Here is a 20,607-nt window from a genome sequence, read left to right as displayed (position 1 = left end):
ATGAACGCTTCTGAAAATTTCAGGTTTTTCGGTAAGTTGCTTAGGCTTGATAAGAGATTTTAACCACCAGATGTTGCAAAAAGAACAAATGGGAACTCAAACTATTTTATCTTATAAATGTGAATACAATACACAATATGTTAAATAGTTTACAAAATCCAGGCAAGTTTAGTTTGAAAATTCATAAAAAATACTTAGAATTGTTTTTTTATGCTTGTAATTCATTGTATTTACAGTTCTATCATTTCACTCTCTGACACAGTTAAGAGTAAGTTGTTTACATTTGCCGTTTTTATGTCAAAACCATTTATATTGATCCCTGTGTGAAAAATGGATACTAGCCGAAAATGACTATGGATAATGCCCTACATGTGTTGTCTTTGAAAGTGTATAATAGCCGTCATTAACTTCTTTCATTTACATTCCATTACACATTGACCAATTTTGTGTGTGAGGACATGTTTTGGTGAATGAGTTTGTAACATCATGATGATATGAACCTGTTAACGATTTTTATACTGGTAAAAGGCACAGAAACCTAATAAGTAGAGCATGTGAAACCCATCGCAGGTTAAGAGTTTTTACCTCACATGTTATCGGAAAGAAATTTTTACACTCTCTATTCATGAATGTAATTCTTACAATTACCGAGATAGTCCGAATGATGAGTTTGGATAAAGACCCAATAAAAAATGACGAAAAGATATGGCCATAAATTGGCGCTGGTTTCTGTCCTGGTGATGGGGGTGGGGATACCCGGTAGTCGACCTATACAGATCTCTGGCTCCTTTAGAAATGACTTATGGAGTTTGGCTTGAGGTAATCTTCAACCTACCAAGATCTACGAAACGTATAATACGGTCTTCAAAAATGCCAAGGATTTTCAACACCACAAAACATACCACAGATTTTGAACAGCAGTCAAAATACCATGGTTATTATAGCCTAAGGAACAAAGCAAAAAAAACTGATCTCAATTACAATAATTCATAACAGCAAATAAATGTATTGAACTTACAGAAGGAGAGGGAAGGGGATATTGAACAAATATTAAGTTAATGAACGTAGATCTTCCTATACACTGGGACCAACTCTTTATATTTCAGTATAGAAATGTATGTGAGTCTTGTACTGCAAAAGAAATTTTGGTAGGGTAAACATGCTAAGGGGGACAACTTTATATGGAAAAGTTAACAAGTGTACTAAATTATTAAGTACAGTATCAAACTGTTATCAGTTAAGGGAATGTACTTCTTCTATGAATTCACAGCAGTATTCAACGTAGTCCAGCAAAACTGACCTGTTAAAGTGCCATAATTTTCACACTATTGAATTGCTAACAGATCTCTAGCATACTTGATTTCTAAATATGGGTGTACCCGCTCCCCCTGTGGAATCTCAGCACATTTAGATTCAGGTGTTAAATTTACCTGTTCTGGCATGTTTAATGTTTTACCAAAATCTAGCAGAAAAATAGACGTGTAAGCTTTAGAACCTTCTGACAGCGGAATTGAGTTTTAAAACAGAATTTTACAAAGATACAGACATTTCCCTTTTGATCAAATGTTTCAGGAACATCTGGTACTGACCATGTGTATACAACATTACCTTGGGCATGCTATACAGTCATTAGTTATGACATTTTATGAGTATACTTCTTCAATATACAACTATATGTACCTTTAGAACAGCATACCGTGGGCTGAACGCGAAATTATTGTAACTGTATATAAATAAAGAACAAGATGCCATAGTTTCGCGCTCAGCCCTCGATATGCAAAATTTCAAACTACATTTTCGGCTATTATCCTCATAGCATTTCGGGCCTTATCTTCGAAATTTCTATGAGCACTTGTGTCATTATCCATCGACTACTACATATGCTTATATATTTGTCAATGTGGGTTATTTGATCCAAAATAAAATCTTTTGAACATGTTCATATCATTGTTTATATAATAACTGAATAATACAAAGTAATATTCATTACCGAAAGTCCATTAAATGAGGTTGACAACGCTTTGAATCGCAAAACTCATTCTCAAAGCAAAATATACAAATTGTTTGGGCCTCTCCATACTGAACAATATGTCCCATATGCAAATTGTTTAGTGCAAATGGTACAGCTTCTAAACCATGTTGAATCAATAGTAATACTTTTAACAATCAGAATGAGTAATTAGAAAATATTGACAAAAACAATGTCCATACCAAGTTTGACATTTCCCCCAGTTTGTAGCATTTTGGAATTATCACAGCAGTTCGTATTATCCGGATAACAAGGATGATGTCAGGCACAATAATTCCTTATAAGGGGTAGGTCTAGATAAATCTTCTAGTGACTCAAAGTCATCTCGTGATAAATGCTCGATCAGGGAGGGTTTCTGAAACTACAAGTAAAATTGGTTCATGTCCGACCAGACAGGGCTTTAACACTTTGATGGGTACTGATGAATAAGATAAATTAGTCTGCATATTTACCGTATGATCTTGAAAGGAATATCTCACGATGTCTTATTATTATATGACCTGGTACTTATTTATGTGGTTACCGCTATATTATCTCTCATGGCCTGAATGAATCATATATATATATTAAGACTGTGCACTAGCCTGATTGACTGGTTATTTATTTCGTAAAAATAACAAAACTTGGACATAATTACTTCTATTGCATATTTTACGGTACAACACACAAACCGGGTTTTCTTTTAATTTTGTACGCTTTACAAAATCTACGAACACCTACCTCGTACACAGACACTTGGGGTCAGGACCCCCCCCCCCCCCCCCCCCCCTTTTGCCGCCCCTGCCAACTGAAAGTCGGTACTTTCCTTTCTTGCATGATAACACGTATTGAGCGTAGGAGACATGTTTTAAAAATGCACTTTTAACCATCAATGCTCTTAAAGTCTGAAGACGTGCAACTGTGAAACTAACACTGGGAACCCTTTCTTACGCTTGAATCCCCGCTTTGTATCGTGCTTATCATAAACCGGGTACAAAAATTAATACGCTTACGACTACATTATACCGGATCATCACTTCCTATGATAAAATAAATCCAATTTTAGTACTCGCCTACGATATGCGCAGTACAAAGCAGGGGTTAATTCGCAGCGAAGTGTTCCATACAAGTAAGATTGGTCGATTTATGATTTATTGCTTTTCGTCGGAGTCCGAACGTCAAAACCGATATCATTTGACAGCATTGTTACAGAATCGTCAATTGATACTAGGGAGTCATAGGTAGGTGCTAATTAAAAAGTTAAAACGACTATTGTTTTCTAGTGTAAATTTTACAGATTCACATCTTCAATGTTTAAGAGCATGGATGGTTAGAAAGTGCATATTTAAAACATGCTGAAATTGTAACAATACGCTGAGTACGCTCAGTACGTGTTATCATGCTATAAAATACTGGCAATCAGTTGGCAGGAGCGGAAAAGGTTGGGTAGGAGGGCGGTTCTGACCCCAAATGTCTGTGACCTCGTACATAGCGAAGCTCATGCCAGGTTTTTCCTGGATTTTCTGGAACCTACCCTGATCGAGCTTTCATCACAATGATTTAAAGTCTAGTTCAAATAGAATCATTGTGCCTCAGATATATTTATTGTATGTGGATTGACATATCAAATTATTATCAGGCTTTGATCAAACTGAATCTAAATAAATTACTAAGTAATTTTAAATAACAAATGCCGAAAAATGCTGATACGGATCAAACAATTTTTAATATGTAGGATTTAAATTTTATAGCAACTGAACAGACCTTCGGGTCGAAAACGTGTTCGCGTCAGGATATTGTTTCCCTTGTGAAATTGTTAATACTGTACAAGTGTTGAAATCTATAAAGCAGTAGTGCAAATTTTACGCCGCTAGCCGGTGCACAACAAATACTGCATGCATAGTAATACCACCCGATTATCGTTAGCACAAGGAACCGGGAAATACGTGTGGGCGTTCTGCATAAATATAGGAATATCAGCCCTAAAACACATGTTTAAGACTTAGATGTGATTAACCCATGGGGCACGGGGCCCTTGTGAGGCTTTCTGAACCATCCGCTCTGGTCAGACCCCACCCCCCCCCCCCTCATCTCTTTCCACACACACGCACGCACACACGCATAAACACACACACGCGCGCGCACGGGCGCACACACACGCACACCTTAACATAACATTTTACCAGGCATATTAAAGAACCAAAGAGCTCAGCTAAGTGAGCCGGACAGGCATCTCTGAAGGCTTTGTCTCACTCTGGTCAGATCGCTCTGTGCCTTTACTAGTAAATGGTGCATTTAGCGCCTGAGTGACTGCCTTTGCGCTATGTAAAGTGCATTTGAACGTGTTTATCATGAAAATGGGACTATATAAATTTGGTGATATATAAATATTTATTACATACTCGTTTCTATTCCCCGTTAAGTTACACTGGTACCGGAAACGTCAATATTTTTCGATACACTGACGCCTGAATTTCATATCGGGTGCGTGACGTAATTCAGTGTGTGTTGTTGCACTATTTTTTTTTTCATTTACTTCGCTATTGTCAATCCCATTCAAGCTATTAAACATATTTATGATATTTACATAATATTTATAGGTGTAGATGCGTATGTCATTAAAAGGTTATTATCTTTGCATTATATTTATAGGCTTTATTTACACTTGAACAACAAGTATATCATAATGAATGTATTTAAGTCATCAACCGAATTTTGAACACAAATCTTTAAACGTTAAAAATGACATTGTTTAAAACGTCCTATTTTAGTACATACATTGCATTCTTCTTCAATCCTCCTTTAAGCTTAAAATCAATACATATTGAAGGAAGTATCAAATTACAAGATTAAATTACAAATTGCTGGATTTTCAGTACATTTCATTTAACAGTAATGTTAAAATATTAAGATCATTTTTACGCATACATGTATTTGTGGAACGTAAAATATATTCATAACCATGGATGTTACAAAGTTGAAGAAAACTAAATACATAGAAAACATTGAAGAGACTGTTTCTGAAATGAAAGACCGTAAACAATGTAATTTGGAAGAACCGATTGACATTGAATTCTATGAAACAATTACACCGAACAAAGAAATATATGAAAACTTACGCATTGTTCAACCAGTTTTGGACAAAACTAATTCAGGACCGGGAGAAAATTATGAGTCACTTAAAATAGGACCAAAGCAGGAACACAAGGTCAAGGCTGCACAATATGTCTGCATGACTGAATCAGATACAAAGCAGAAAGCTGTGCTTCTTATACTTTCGATGACGGGTGTTATCTTAAGCAGTGTTTCTTTAGTGATCTCCTCTACTGCACAAGAGAGAGGCAAGTGTATTTTTTTTATCAAAATAGCATCTGTCTTATTATTTTGTAACAAAAGAAAAAATATATGAGCCGTGCCATGGGAAAACCAACATAGTGGGTGTGCGACCAGCCTGCGCATCCGCGCAGTCTGGTCAGGATCCATGCTGTTCGCTAACAGTTTCTCCAATTCCAATAGGCTTTAAAAGCGAACAGCATGGAGCCTGACCAGACTGCGCGGATGCGCAGGCTGGTCTGGATCCATGCTGGTCGCACACCCACTATGTTGGTTTTCCCATGGCACGGCTCATATTATTGATGACAAACGTCCTCTACATAAAGTCGAGACACCGCGTATCAGATATATAGACAGAAGAAAAATTAAATACAAACAAAAACCAAAATATGTTTTAAGTATAAAGAGAAGTGTTACTCGATGTAGAATATTTGATGCTACAAACGTACATTTTAAACTATTCCTCGGATTGTCAAAATAGCAGCTTTGATATATCAGGTAAACAGTATATCATTCATATGAGTTCATATAACACAACGTTATTATGGCATATGCATTGATGAATTTGGACTAAATTTGTATTTGTTTGAATCGAAATTGATCTAGGATCTCAGTCAGCACCAAACGGAACGAATATAACGAATATAAATTAAGATTAATATAGAGTAATCAAGTGTTTTGTTTACTTTTTCTTTCTTTCTTGTTTATTTTTTTTTTTTTTTTTTTTTTTTTTTTTTTTTTTTTGTTCTTGTTGTGTTGATTTTTTGAAGTTAAACAAACCTTTAAAAGGTGCTTTAAAGATGACAAGCTGCAGTGACAGTAAACACTTTAGGATATTACTGCATTTCATGTTGCATTTTATGAACAGCAGCAAGAAATGTTACATGTTGTTCATCTGAAGCTTATCATTTCTCCAGTCATGTTTAAATAGCTATAAATTTTTCTATCATTTCATTTTTCAGTTAGATCTCTACTTGTATTTGTAACACAGTTATGTAAATAACAGGAAAATGAGAAATATTACATATAATTTTACTATTTCACATACAGTTTATTGTCAATAACATGATATAAGTGGCACAAAGCAACCTTCATTATTTTTAATATGCATTATCTTATTCGATCGTTGCTGACTTATAAAGCTCAAGAGTTACCGAAAAGATCGATAAAGGGTGAAACGTGATACATCTCATTGTTATCTGTGGGTTTATCTTTAATGATTGATCTTTTTGATTCAGTTTTAGCCTTGGTTAAAATATGATAAAATCATATGCTATATGCTTATAAAGTTTGTCTTGCTTACTAAAATTATTTTCATAAATCGGTCATAAGGAAAACACTTGAAAATAATTTTAGTAAGCAAGGTCAACTTTATAAGCATATAGCACATGATTTTATCATATTTTAACCAACGATTAAACTGAATCAAACTTCATAGCTTCTTTTAAGATAAGTTTTCTTATCTTCCACACTAAAATAAAAACATTAATTTCTGTATACAGCCGAGGCAGTGGATGGGACCTGGAGTGGCTGGTCATTATGGGAAGCCTGCTCAACTACATGTGATGTAGGAATACAAAGACGCCATCGCAACTGTTCTAATCCTGTCCCATTAGGAAATGGACGTCAGTGCCTTGGCCTAGACAATGAACATAGATTATGCATGTCTGGATCGTGCACAAGTACGAATTTCAGCATCTTAAAGTAGAAAATTATACTGACAATTTAAGAAACAAACAATCTCTTAAAGGTGCTAAAAAGACAAATAAAAAACACACATCTTATAAAAGACTACACATATTCAATATTCCATTGAAGTCAAAACATGTGCAAAGATACGAATGATTATTTTTGTATTTTCTTAGACTGACATGGGTGGTCTTTTTGTCCTACTTTTGTGTTTAATGCGTTTCCGTAATCGGTCGAAAATTCTTCGGGATCACGTGATTTCAGAATTCATTGAAACGAATATCCTTTAAAATTACGTAGTAATCCCAAATGATAACGTGATTCCCGCGCAAACTCAAGGACGCGTGCATTTTATGATAATAGATATAATAACTTCATATTGCTTGTGCAATACTTGAAAAGTAAATATCAGTTACTGTATTTGTTTCATTTTAACTGTTTTGTTTTTCATTTCCGTTTTCAATTCTGTTCCCGTATTCTTTTTTATGGGTTCTATGTGCAAATATGTCTTTATAAAACATATGTTCATTATTCAATTTCTATTTATATGTTTAGCACATGCATTTAACTAATATCACATTGCCATATCGGCCTCAGATATTTCTCTGTCGTTGTGTCATAGTGGAACAAAATTAATCATTTTTAGGCAAAAATAAAAAGAAAATTACCTGCCGTGAGTTTCGAACCAACACGGCAAGATATCTTATGGACATAATCAGTATGCTTTGCCACTGAGCTAATTTGTAATTGGTATGCTTTGTTTGTTTGTTTGTTTGTTTGTTTGTTTTGGGTTTAACGCCGTTTTTCAACAGTATTTCAGTCATGTAACGGCAGGCAGTTAACCTTACCAGTGTTCCTGGATTCTGTACCAGTACAAACCTGTTCTCCGCAAGTAACTGCCACTTTCCCACATGAATCAGAGGTGGAGGACTAATGATTTTAGACACTATCTCGTTTATCAAATAGTCACGGAGAACATACGCCCCGCCCGAGGATCGAACTCGCGATCCCGCTATCCGTAGACCAACGCTCTACCTACTGAGCAAAGCGGGAGGGCTGTAATTGGTATGCAGACAAGAATTATTTACATTTTGATCAGTTAATTCCCAAAGTTTCATTTCAATCTATTTGTAGTTATGTTTGTAAACATCACGTTATACAGTTGGGGCATGTCTATCTATAAATTATAGCCTCGTTTCGGAGCATTCTTCCGAAAAATTCCGAAGATGCGCGACGGATCCTTAAGCAGTCGGAAAACATACTTTCGGTTTGAAATAGGAAAAAGGTATTTGTTTATTTGTTGGTTATTCGCGAGCATATTCATGACTATTTGGTCAGATCAGATGCAATGGTTCATATTTTCAGTGAATATGATGTCACAGCTACAAACGCAGGTTTTCATATAAAACTCGTTCGGGTGTTAGTAGCGGAACTTTGATAACATGATTACTAAGTCTCACATTTAATAACGTTTTATTTTGTTAACAAATACAACAAATTGCAAAACGCAAGCCAAACAAGAGTTTAAGCGAACAAAAAATGATCCCTGACATACTCAGCAGATCATTTATATTACCAAACAAAATTCTGATATAAGCAATTAAGTGCACTAATTCCGTTTGATTTACTTATACCTAAGTGGAATGAATTTTGTTTTATAATTTATTAGCGACAATAATCTGATGAAAAATAGAAAGCTATAATAAAAGTTAAACACATGTCAATTTATTCATATTTATAAAAGCAGGTGCCTCTGCCACTGCCTGTTTCATGAAAAAAAAATCATTAAGAGATAGTTTACTGCTTTCATAATACAGTGATGGCTATGGGGGTAGATAGAAAACGTTATGTTTTCTCTTTCAGTTTTCGTTTAAGAAGTCGCCTGTTCAAATTTTCATGTAAATGTATATCAAACACTTGTCATTGTAGGTTTAAACTTGAAAATTTATGTAAAATCTCGAATCTTTTTTCTTATGAGACAAGAAGCACACAGTCATCTTTTATTTGAACACTGTTATATTCGTATAAAAACTAAATTATGATATTACAGACGGAGGATGGTCAGCTTGGGGTAGTTGGGGAAGTTGCAGTGCCTCATGCAACGTTGGTCGTAAAACAAGATTCAGAACTTGTACTAATCCTAGGCCTTCTCTGTTCGGAGATTTTTGCGAAGGGGAAAACACGCAAGTGGAGATTTGTGGCAGGAACCCATGCAATGGTATAACTCTTATCTCAAACATAACATGAGACTTTCTTTAACTTGAAAATTCATGTAAAATCTTGAATCTTTTTTCTTATGACACAAGCAGGACACAGTCGTCGTTTATTGGAATACTGTTATATTCGTATAAAAACTAAATTATGATATTACAGACGGAGGTTGGTCAGCTTGGAGAAGCTGGGGAAGTTGCAGTGCCTCATGCAATGTTGGTCTTAAATCAAGATTCAGAACTTGTACTAATCCTAGGCCTTCTCTATTTGGAGATTTTTGCGAAGGGGAAAACACGCAAGTGGAGATTTGTGGAAGGAACCCATGCAAAGGTATAATTCTTATCTCAAACATAACATGAGACTTTCTTTAAAGAAACATATTGTGACTGTATGAGAATCACAAATTTGGCTTTTTTATTTTATTTGATCACATATGTCATCCTGTCAATCAAGCCATTCCATCGTTTGATCTTGATATACAAAAAAAACACATGTAATTCGTTGAAACAGTGTATAGGAACTTTGATAAAAATATTTAATAGACTGATATTTCCAGTTCTTGTGGGTTTGCTTAGTTGTATGTAATGTTTCTTGGCTGACTAATGTAGGTAAATACGCTAACGTCATTTAACATCTGTAAAGGTCACACTGTGACATATCAAAAATAAACAAATCCGTGTTATACAATAAATATGTATGGAGCGGCCGTTGGTTGGTTTAACCAACGCTGGCTGTATTCATTGCACTTGTCAAATATAAAAAGTGATGTATCGGACTGATCATACATTATGAAGCTTAAATGGTTTCATGTAGCAACATCGTCTTTGACACTTACAAACCTTAGAAATTAACACAAACATGTCAAAAGATAACTTGTCACTTAAATTTTGACATGAGACGCTAATGGTTGAAGTACAAAAAGAACACGGTTCAAATGTTTTAAGATTTGCCTCCAAAGTAATCTAAAATATTTCGATATTGAAAACGGTTTGACAAGTGCTTGTACATTTTATGGGAAAATGTCCTAAGAAATTTTTACTAGTCGATTACCGGTCTCCCTTATGGTTTGCCCCGAGTCCTTCCATCAATCCGTCAGTCACACAAAGTGGGATCTTGCGATAGTTTAAAAGTACAAGATATTGCAACATGAAACTTGGAATATTGATGAATGGCAATATTTAGAATTTGCACATCCTTTGTTGTTGCTTTTTGTGGCAACAAAATTAATGTATTTGCTACGGCAACAAATTGTACAAATATATGATAAAAAGTGGATTCTGAGTAACATAAAAGTACAAAATATTTTTCATAAAAATGGTAAATAGTTAGAAGACAATGTGTAAAATATGCACATTATTTTATCTTCTCCGTTCGTTTACATGGCTGTCCTTCTGTCAGTCACAAATGGTAGGTTCTGTCATAACATAAAAAGTACAAAATATTTTTAATGAAACCTTGAATATAGACAGAAATTAATATGCAGAATGTACAGATTATTTTATTTGGTCCATTTATCCATCTGTTTGTCTCTTTATCTGAACATCAGTCACTCATAAACTTATTTTGTTCAGGTTGGGAGTTCAAGATTATGTTCCAATAAAACCTAACTTTTAAATATTAAATGATTCGAAGATTAAAGACAATTCGGGTTTTTCAATTAAATTTCAAAATAAAATGTGGTTTCTATGACAGCAAATATAGCAAATGCCCCTCCCGCTAGCGAACTTTTATTGCATGAAAATAGTCTTGTTTACTTTAAAATAAGTTTGTACCTGTAATGAATTATGCAACGCACACAAAAGCGCTTGTCACGCAATAGACATGTAATGTGAAATAAAAGGAATTCAGCTGTACTTAATACTATACGGATTCCGTATATAAAAACTACTTAAATAGTATTGCTTCATGACTTCTTACTTCATATTTAATATACTTTTGGTTTTGCAAATTATACATTTTTAAGTTCGATTTTAGAATTTGATCCGAGAACATTGGATTCGAGTGAACAAACAAAATATGTGTGGGAAAATGTGATCGCAGACATCTCTCTCGGTTTTCAAATTTTGCGAAGTAGAGATGTATGAAAATCAAAGCCAACTGAAGATCGAAAGGTCATGCCCATCTATACATTGCACTCGTTGTGTTTATGGTCGCAAAGGCCATAAACGCGCAACATTGAACATATTTGTTTATGATCGCAGTAATAATAAACGCATCAGTCTATGATCGCCATAATCATAGACGAACATGGAAAACGCCCATCTATACCTTGCACTCAATGTGTTTATGATCGCAATGGCCTTAAACGAGCAGCACTGCACATATTTGTTTATAATCGCAATAACCATAAACGCAGCATAGATGCACATGAAATATGCCCATCTGTACATCTCACTCATTGTGTTTATGGTCGCCATGGCCATAAACGCGCAACATTGCACATATTTGTTTATGATCGCAATAGCCATAAACGCTTGAGTCTATGATCGCTATAATTATAGACGCACATTAAAATAACTGTTATGATCGCTAAAATCATAAACACGCCCTAAAATCTCTACCAAAAATTAGAGATTACCTTCAAGCATAGCTGATCGATCGACGCCTGGCCTCTAGTTGTTACCATTGAATTTGAAGAGTCTAGATGGAAATTCCTCCAAACTCCGGTTACTTCACCTTAGTGAACCAAGATCCAGGGAAGTAATCCATCAAAGCCCTAAAACTAAAATAGATAACGACTAAGTGATCTCCCTTGGTTAGCCATAGCTGAGACTAACTATAAACTATGGGACAAATGACGATCCGACCAACAGTTGGCTACAATTTTCTACCCTGCAACGCGCACTGTCAATAGGTAAAGTATATATGCATTCTTCAGCGACTGCTAATGGCATCACTATATATCCTCATCTGCACCAAATAAATGAAATGTAGCAGGTTCGCGCCTATTTCATGCCGTCGTCGTACCATAATTTAAGTTCCATGATAACGACCATCACACGTTGCTTCTACGCATCCTGAAACTTATAACAACAGCTGTATCTTTGTTGTCAAATAAGCATCAATAATGAAATACAACAAGCAATAAATGAAATTAATGTTAATGCACAAATTATATAAAGGCTCAGATACTACAAGACTATAAAGTCTACTAATATTGGGTGAGGTCGGTGGATAAGTGAATTTCTGATGTGATACTCGTCCGAGAGCCAAAGGATAATGTTAAATGTGCTTACTACAAATGTATATTCGTCTATAAACGTATTATGTCAAAATTTCTTCTGTACAAATAAGAAATCAGTCCTGTCATTCCAATTTTGCTTCCCTAAGACAACATATTTATTTGTTCTTAAAAGATGTATAAGCGAATTTTTTCTAACGTTAAGAAATTGTTCATACCCTGTGAGCTTGAAGAACATTAGTTTCTAAGACAAACAAGAGCAGAAAAAATATAGGTCACCGAACTCGTTTTAATTTTATATGGTATTTTCTTCACCCACTGTTTACGCATTTCTGAAATTTTGTAAAATTGAAAAAAATGTTGGTACTTTATAAAACATATAATATCCTACTTATTCTTATAGGGATTTCAGGTCTTACCGGTTAATATGAATATATGGTGATGTCATTATTATATAAGCATAAATGTCACTAACAAATCTCTTTAATTTTTACATGTTGACATAATTACCCCACCCACGTTATTTTCAATTGAAAAAAAAACGTATTTAGATCTACAAAAAAATTTTGACGTTAAGATTTTCAAAATACTTTACAGCATTAATGACACACAAAAATCTTCCAAATGGAAAGAAAAAAAGTTGGGGTCACCGTGCATTTAAGAGATTTATTAAGAAAAAACTGTTAAAAAATGGTGAATTTTGATATTTTTGTTCTTTTTGTTTTAATTTATATTTTGTAGCTAATATAAAGTGCTATCTTGAAAACTTTTATTTTGTTTATAGCTTAACATTATATGTATCAGTCAGAAAAATATCAAAACCAAACCTGATTTACTTTAATAGATATTTGAAATTACCTACCCCTACCCCATTGTAAATCTTGCGTCAATTTTAGGCAAATGCCAGCCAAATATAAGGGTGAAATTATTTTTTTCGCTAAAAGCATAATATACTTAGTCAAATGGTACATTATTAGCCATATTTTAATTATTTAGCATTAATTTTTGGAAAAACTTTTGTTAGAAAGCAATATTTGAAGAAACATTTTTCAAAATGGCGGATATCCTGAAATAAACGCTCGTACATCCTTAAGAGAAAACTATATAAATTTTATTTTATTTACTGATATAACCTGCTTAAATTAATGAATTGTGGTGGCAGTTCATTCATTCTGTTATTGTTGTAATTTCAGAAACTCGCGTTGCATTTAATGTATATCAGTCCTCTGCCAAAGGAACTACCGGAAGCCACACTGTAATATTTACTAGTATATTACTCAATGAAGGGGAAGCTTACAATCAAACAGATGGAATTTTTACTGCTCCATTTAGTGGACTTTATCAGTTCAACGGGCAAATTTGTACAGTGGTAGGAGAGGATGCAGACTACACCCTAACAATTGAAGGAAAGTCTTTTGCAAGCGGAGAATACAGAACACCATCAGAAGCTTCTGATGGTAAATGTACATCATTCAGCGCCGTTGTGTCCGTGCTAAAAGACCAGAGAGTCTGGATAACAAGTCAGCATTTGTTTGCAAACGGCAACGATTGGAATTCCTTCTCGGGCATCCTAATTCACAAAACGTAAAAGGGAACTTTTTTTCAGGAAAGCCAGAGCTGAGCCAAAGATATCCAAAGAACATCATGTTTGACAGTATTGGTTTACAGGGAATGGACAATTAACGGAGTACCGTTTAAACAATCAATGCAGTAATTAGGATAACAGCTAAAACTTCTGTATGATAATTTTTGCAAATTGATTCGAATGATGCACACAATGTTTCGTTTTTTCATCGTCCGTAAACGCCACATTTTACCACGACGCAGACGGTGTCATAAAAACTGATTATATCTCCTAGCCCACTATTCGGTAAAAATACTTTTTTTCTTTAACTGTAACACTTAAGTTAAAGTTTATAATTACTTTTCATAACATTAATTATTTGGTGTCTCCTTGGCCGAGTATTTAATGTCGCTGAGTTAGAGTCACTTGCGCCTCACCGTTTTGGTTTCGAAAACTCGCTTAATGTGTAGAATTCTTTGTTGGAGGGAAACTATCTGTCTGGCTAGCGGAAGTTCCGTGATTCTACTAAGGTGCCTGCTGTTGCCTACAATTATGTCCGAATGGCCGCTTGGCGTCTTCAGCGGTCATCAAAAGCTGGAAATTCGCAATATTGCCTAAAAGTGTGTCGTTGTGACCTTAAACCAAATAAAAAACAAACAGACTAATCTTCAGCGTTTGACTCATAATAACAATATTACAATACCATATACATTATACATGTTGGCGGCAATATGATAGGAAACAGAATGGTTCTAAATCGTCTTTAAGACAAAATACCCTTTATACTTTTAGTAGATGGTCCATTAACTGTGGGTATATATGACTGCATCAGTCCATTGATAATTGCAAGTATATAGACTATCGTTTTTATGCCAAAATCAGTTTGATTCTGTAGATACAATGACCAGGTAACGCATAAATCCTGGAAAAGCTTGAAACATGCTCAATACATATTGGGCACGCAAGCTGTTAGTTCAGTTTTTGTACGAAGTCAAATATTTAGACTTTATAAAAAGTGTGCTTTTTCTGCAATAAATTTGAAAGAGAAAAGCAAAACATGGTTTGAACAAATATAAAATCGCTACGGATTGTGATATTCATGTGTGGTACACAAGTGGGAGAATTATACCCATCGAGTTTTCTATATTCAAAATGTTTCGTATTTACTACAATTTTTAAAGGAAGAATTTTTGATTTTTGAAGCGTTTTATGAATGCGTATAGGATTTTGTTTCGTTATCGACAAGACTCGAACATTATCGTATATTTCCATCAATTCTTAACGAACTTGCGTTCTCTTAACGGCGAACTCTGATTTCTTCTCACCCGCTTAACTCTAAAACTTTTCGGGTTTTTATATAGAAATTAATACAGGCTCCATAATCTGATTTTGATTATTGACAATAGTCGATTTTAAACTACTTAAAGATTGGGATAAAAATTGAGTTGCATAGAATTTGGAGCTACCCGACGTTCATTACACAAATTTTCCATATTATATTATAGCCAGCACTGAACTTTTAGCCTGACTGTACATTGAAATCCACAAAACCGAATCCGAGCTTGAAATTAATTTTGACCTGTTTGAAGATTGAAATTCAAACTTACACCGAAATTTACTATTTAGGCGGCATTATTTTGGACTCGTCAGAAGATCGAAATTCAAATTAATAGAGCACCAAATTGTGAAAATGATCTACATATTTTTATATTTCCAGCTAGCATGAATTTCTTATCGGTGTCAGCTAGATGACCAACATTTTGAAAATCCGAAATTCAAATGCCAAATAAAAATTCAGCTTGTTGGTGTAAATATCGCACCGGCACAATTATAGGTCATATGTGCCCCTCAGTGCATTATTTCATCACGGACGGGTACCTGGGTAAAAACCACAGACCTTCCGTAAGCAAGCTGGATGGCTGCTTCGCATGAAAAATTCAAAGCCCCTAGCATGGAGAGGACTTCAATAAGCCTACTGGCTTCCAGTCCAATCCAGAATTTATGTATGTAAATAATCATTTGAAATGTACATATTGGGAAATAAAATATGTTTAAACCAAAGCCCCTAGTGAGGTTTGAACCCAGATCGGTGAGGGGCAAGTAAAGTCGGCGACCATAACCACGCTGCCAAGGAAGCCCCTCTTGCAAATTTAAGATATAATGTTCGAGCTTGCCTGAAATTCTAGGTCAGATTATATTTTTGTTTAGATTTTCAAGCTGGCTTTAAACTTACTACTAGCTCGATATTCAAATTTTGAAATTTAAACTGGAATTTCTATATTTGTGCTAGCTAGAAATGCTGTTCTAGATTTTAAAATCTTTCATTAGCTGCGAAATTAAATTCAATGCAACATCTTTGAATTAGATTGTTTTGAAGGTTCGAGCAGACTCAAAATATACCAGAAGCAATTCATTAATCTTCTTGGAAAAGTTCGCGATATTCGATATTGTGCAACATGCAGTACAGTGCTAGATTTTTAACTCCTAAATATGTTCTTGAAGAGGCCCGAAATTCAATACTACATCGAAATTCACCCTTACTGAATTTGAAGTTCAATTTTCGAGCTGGCTAGACATTCTATACTAGTTCAATATTTGACGTTCAATCTCCGAAGAGGCTGTTAACTTAATATCACGTCGAAATTCAGCTTTTGAAAAATATGAATTTGCGACCTTTGAGTTGGCTCAAAATTAAATGCTTTTATTTAAAATTAGACTTCTTGAAAAACAATAATTTCGATCAATGTAAGTTTGATTATCAAACAAACTGTTATAATATCGAGCTCCTGATCTTTTGATAATAGAAAAATCATTCCAGTCATAGTAATGTGCTTGTTGAGAATATCGTGATAAACGTATTTTGATTAGTCCATCAATTCACTGTAAGGTTACGACTGGTTGACAAACTTATTTTTGTTCATCACCGTTCTCACTTATCTCTGTAAGTATTATACAAATTGAGCCATTCAAATTTGTTCATTGCTTGCATGTTTTTTTCTGTTGTTTTTTTTTTTTGTTTGTTTGTTGTTGTTGTTTCTGGCAAATCGATAGCTAAATTGTTATCGGCTTTGTGGTGACATTTATGGTGGGTCTTATTTTCCAATATGTTTATATCTATCTTTCTGAAAAAGTTAGAAATATAGATTTTACTTCTATGTATAAATTTATACTTTTTATTCATAATTCTAGAAGTTAGATTTCTAATTTGATACAATAGGACAAATTTAAAACTTCAATTTTCAAATTAGTTTCTAATTGTTGTAAACATTCTTGTTCGTACGATCAGCTGTGAACTTGTTTTCTTTTAAAAGCACACTTTCATAAAACTCGTTTTGCAGATCCCTAGCAACTAACTGAATGGTATATATGACTATTTCATGGACTGGGTGTCACTGTGTAATAGTTTGTTTATATAATATTAACAATATTGATAACAGTTCTAAAAATACACTAGTGAGAGTGATGCCCCTATAATTATTCACATCATTTGGATCATCCTTTTTGGGCACAATGACACCCTTGCATACAGATTCGGAATACGCACCTGTATCAAAAAATATGATTAAACAGTTTACATAACACTAGTGCTAAAATGGTTTTGCATTCAATAAATATTTCAGGAATAAGTTAATCTATTCCAGCACTTTTACCACTTTTAAGGTAAGAAATAGCAATAATACAAAAATTTATGACAAGTCATTTGGACAATCCATTGAATCATCTGTGTGACTGTGAACATCCTACAAGAAAATATAATGTTAATATTTAGCGAAATACGGTTTATGGCCTGCGTATACTTTATAATAGATAATATCAAATAATTGACTATATCGTTCATGCTTGTTTTTTTTGTTTGTTTGTTTGTTTGTTTTTTTTTTTTTTTTTTTTTTTTTTTTTTTTTTCATTTAAGGTTTGTTTGTCTTTAATAATGTTTCTATTTTTTAATTAGAAATTAATATCGTCAATTTGCCATTGTTAGCTCGAGCTATTGTTCTCGCCATAGTATCAGCGTCACACCTTGGTCAAAATTTTGCATGCAAGTACGTATAGCTATTACGTATTACGTATATTATCGGCGTATTTTGGTTCAGTGATTTTTCCTGGTGTTATGGCCCTTTATTAGTCAAACGTTATGATATTTTGGCATCTTCTCTTGCACTATTGGGCAAATTTCCACCAAACCTTACAGGAGTTGTCAATATCAAACATTAAGTTATACTTGTCACTGGCATGTGTGGTTCAGTGAGTATTAGCAGAGTTATGGCATTTGATTTGTCATATTTTACTCTACTTTCTTTGAACAATTTCACCTCACCTCACTAGTGATTAGTGTGAAGCGTACTTGTGCATAGTTACGTCATGTTTTGATTGAGTTATTTTCAGCGGAGTCATGACATTCAATTGATCAAATTCTTTGATATGTACTTCTTCTCCTATACCACTGCTTGGAAAATAAATAAATATAAGTATTCATGTGGGTCTAAAGGTATGCTTTTTTGGTAATTTTAAAATAAGAGTGAGAATAAATATTTCCGAATAAAATAACAAATATGACACAAAAAGATCCTGTGCTTAGAATAAAACCAGTTATCGCAATGACATGTATTACACATTGATGGATTAAGCAGTTACTAAAACACTGAAATACAACGATGTTGATAAGTCGATATAACGAAACCACAATGTTAAAAAATCTAAATTGCGACGATGAAAGTACGAAATGGGTTCGACTTTTCATTCTCATAGTTTCGTTATTTCAACTTTTCAACATCGTTGTATTGTACTTTTGCTGTTTCGAACTCACAATATCCGGCAATATCCGGTTTCTAACACGGCACCGTATTTCTTTTATACATGTGTATTTCAAGTATATGTTGTAAAACTCGTGTAACTGGTACTTGATGGTATGTCGATTCTTATTAATATAATTTATTTATATTTCAAGTTTATGTTGTAAAACTCCTGTAACTAATACTTCATAGAAGAAGAAGAATGTCTGCATAAAATGTATAAAACATGGCATCACAATACATTATCCATGAAAGCAGAAACAAACATGTGATAATGATATATGTCAACTACATTATATAGAAAGGAGTGGAATCTCTTATCTCCATTGTGTTCCTTTAAATACAAAATAGTTTGACATAGGAAGACAATTTTAAATAATACCACAGCAATTGGAAAAAGTATGGTGAACTATTAAATAATAGACATGGACTTTTTCATGTATCACAGATTTTAGACATCACTACAATATTTAAATGATAAATTTATCTATAATTTAAAACCATTATTAGAAAATGAAACCTACTCCTTTAAATAGGACTTAAAATTATCTAAAAATACCACAGCAATTTGAAAAAAGTATGGTGCACTATTAAATACTACTCATGGACATATCATGTATCAAAGAATTTAGATAATCACTAAAATATTAAAATGATAAATCTATCTTTAAATAAAAACATGACTTGAAAATGAACAAAAATAAGAGAAGGAAAGTATGTTGATTCTAATGAAACTAACTTGTTTCAATGATACTTCGTATCATATTGATACTAGATAATAGTTTTTACATTATGCTAATGCTAATATTATAAAGTAATGTGACTTGAAATTTTTATTACGTTGAATATATATGATTTGAACTTATTATACGGATTTATATGCTAGTATGACTTGTACATACTGAATTAAATGCTTACGTGACTTGCACAATGATGATGTTTATCTATTTTGTGATGTTTCTAATACAAATAAATATTTTAACTAAAATATACGCCGTTTAATTGTTCTTATAAGCTATCTGAGGTAAAATGCTTGAGGAAGGAGGACATATCCAATTTGATGGCTGTAGATATACAAGAGTTGTCATCATTATATCGTTTCCATTCAAATTTTGGCCAGGGCGGTATCTCACTGCTCCATTTTGAATCGTGGTGAGAGTTGTATATCAAGATCAATTAGAATCCTGATGAGTGCAGTAAGTGAAAGATCAATTAGGATCCGGATAAGAGAGAATTGCGAAAGATCAATTAGACTCCTGATGAGAGCTAAATGTGAAAGGTCAATTAGAATATCCTAATTAGAGCGGAATGTGAAAGATTAATCAGAATCATTAAAAGAAAAGTACTGGAAAGATGTATTAATTAGAATCAGGTGAGAGGGTTTTATATATAACAGACCAGTTAGAATCCTGGTGAGAGCGCTATGTGACATATCAATTTCAATTCTGGGAGGATCTTCGGGGTAACTAACTAGGCAAAAGTACATTCCACAACATCCTAAGCCTCCTGAGACCATTTTTGTAGTGAACCTTTACCATGTTAATTAAATGCCTTTATTGTATAGAAACAAAGCTTTCAAAACTAGGCTAGATAAAACTACCGTTCGAGATAAGCAATGTTGATGGATATACGACCTTTTCATCAATACTGCAGACGAACATTCTCAACCATCAGAGGTGTGTTATAGTTCCGAGACCTCAGACATGCGAGTATATACACTAAGTATGGCATGGCAGACAAGATAGACAGCTAAATCATTAATTTGATAAACTTATTTCGGTTAAAGGACTTGTCCGACCTTTCTTTTGAGGAAAGACCCAATCAAGTTAAC

General features: G+C 33.9%; 1 protein-coding gene across 1 annotated transcript; it reads left to right on the top strand.

The window, feature by feature from the left end:
- Positions 1-4,783: 4,783 nt before the first annotated feature.
- On the top strand, positions 4,784-20,513 carry LOC123547104 (uncharacterized). Its single transcript, XM_053551390.1, has 5 exons — positions 4,784-5,349; positions 6,844-7,023; positions 9,081-9,248; positions 9,404-9,571; positions 13,616-20,513. The coding sequence occupies exons 1-5, from the start codon at positions 4,971-4,973 to the stop codon at positions 14,008-14,010; spliced, it is 1,290 nt and encodes a 429-aa protein (XP_053407365.1). The 5' UTR covers positions 4,784-4,970; the 3' UTR covers positions 14,011-20,513.
- The last annotated feature ends 94 nt before the right edge of the window (positions 20,514-20,607 follow it).

Source organism: Mercenaria mercenaria, chromosome 9 (assembly GCF_021730395.1).
Source record: "Mercenaria mercenaria strain notata chromosome 9, MADL_Memer_1, whole genome shotgun sequence".
Classification (NCBI taxonomy): Eukaryota; Metazoa; Mollusca; class Bivalvia; order Venerida; family Veneridae; genus Mercenaria; species Mercenaria mercenaria.
This window is presented reverse-complemented; position numbering and strand designations above follow the sequence as displayed.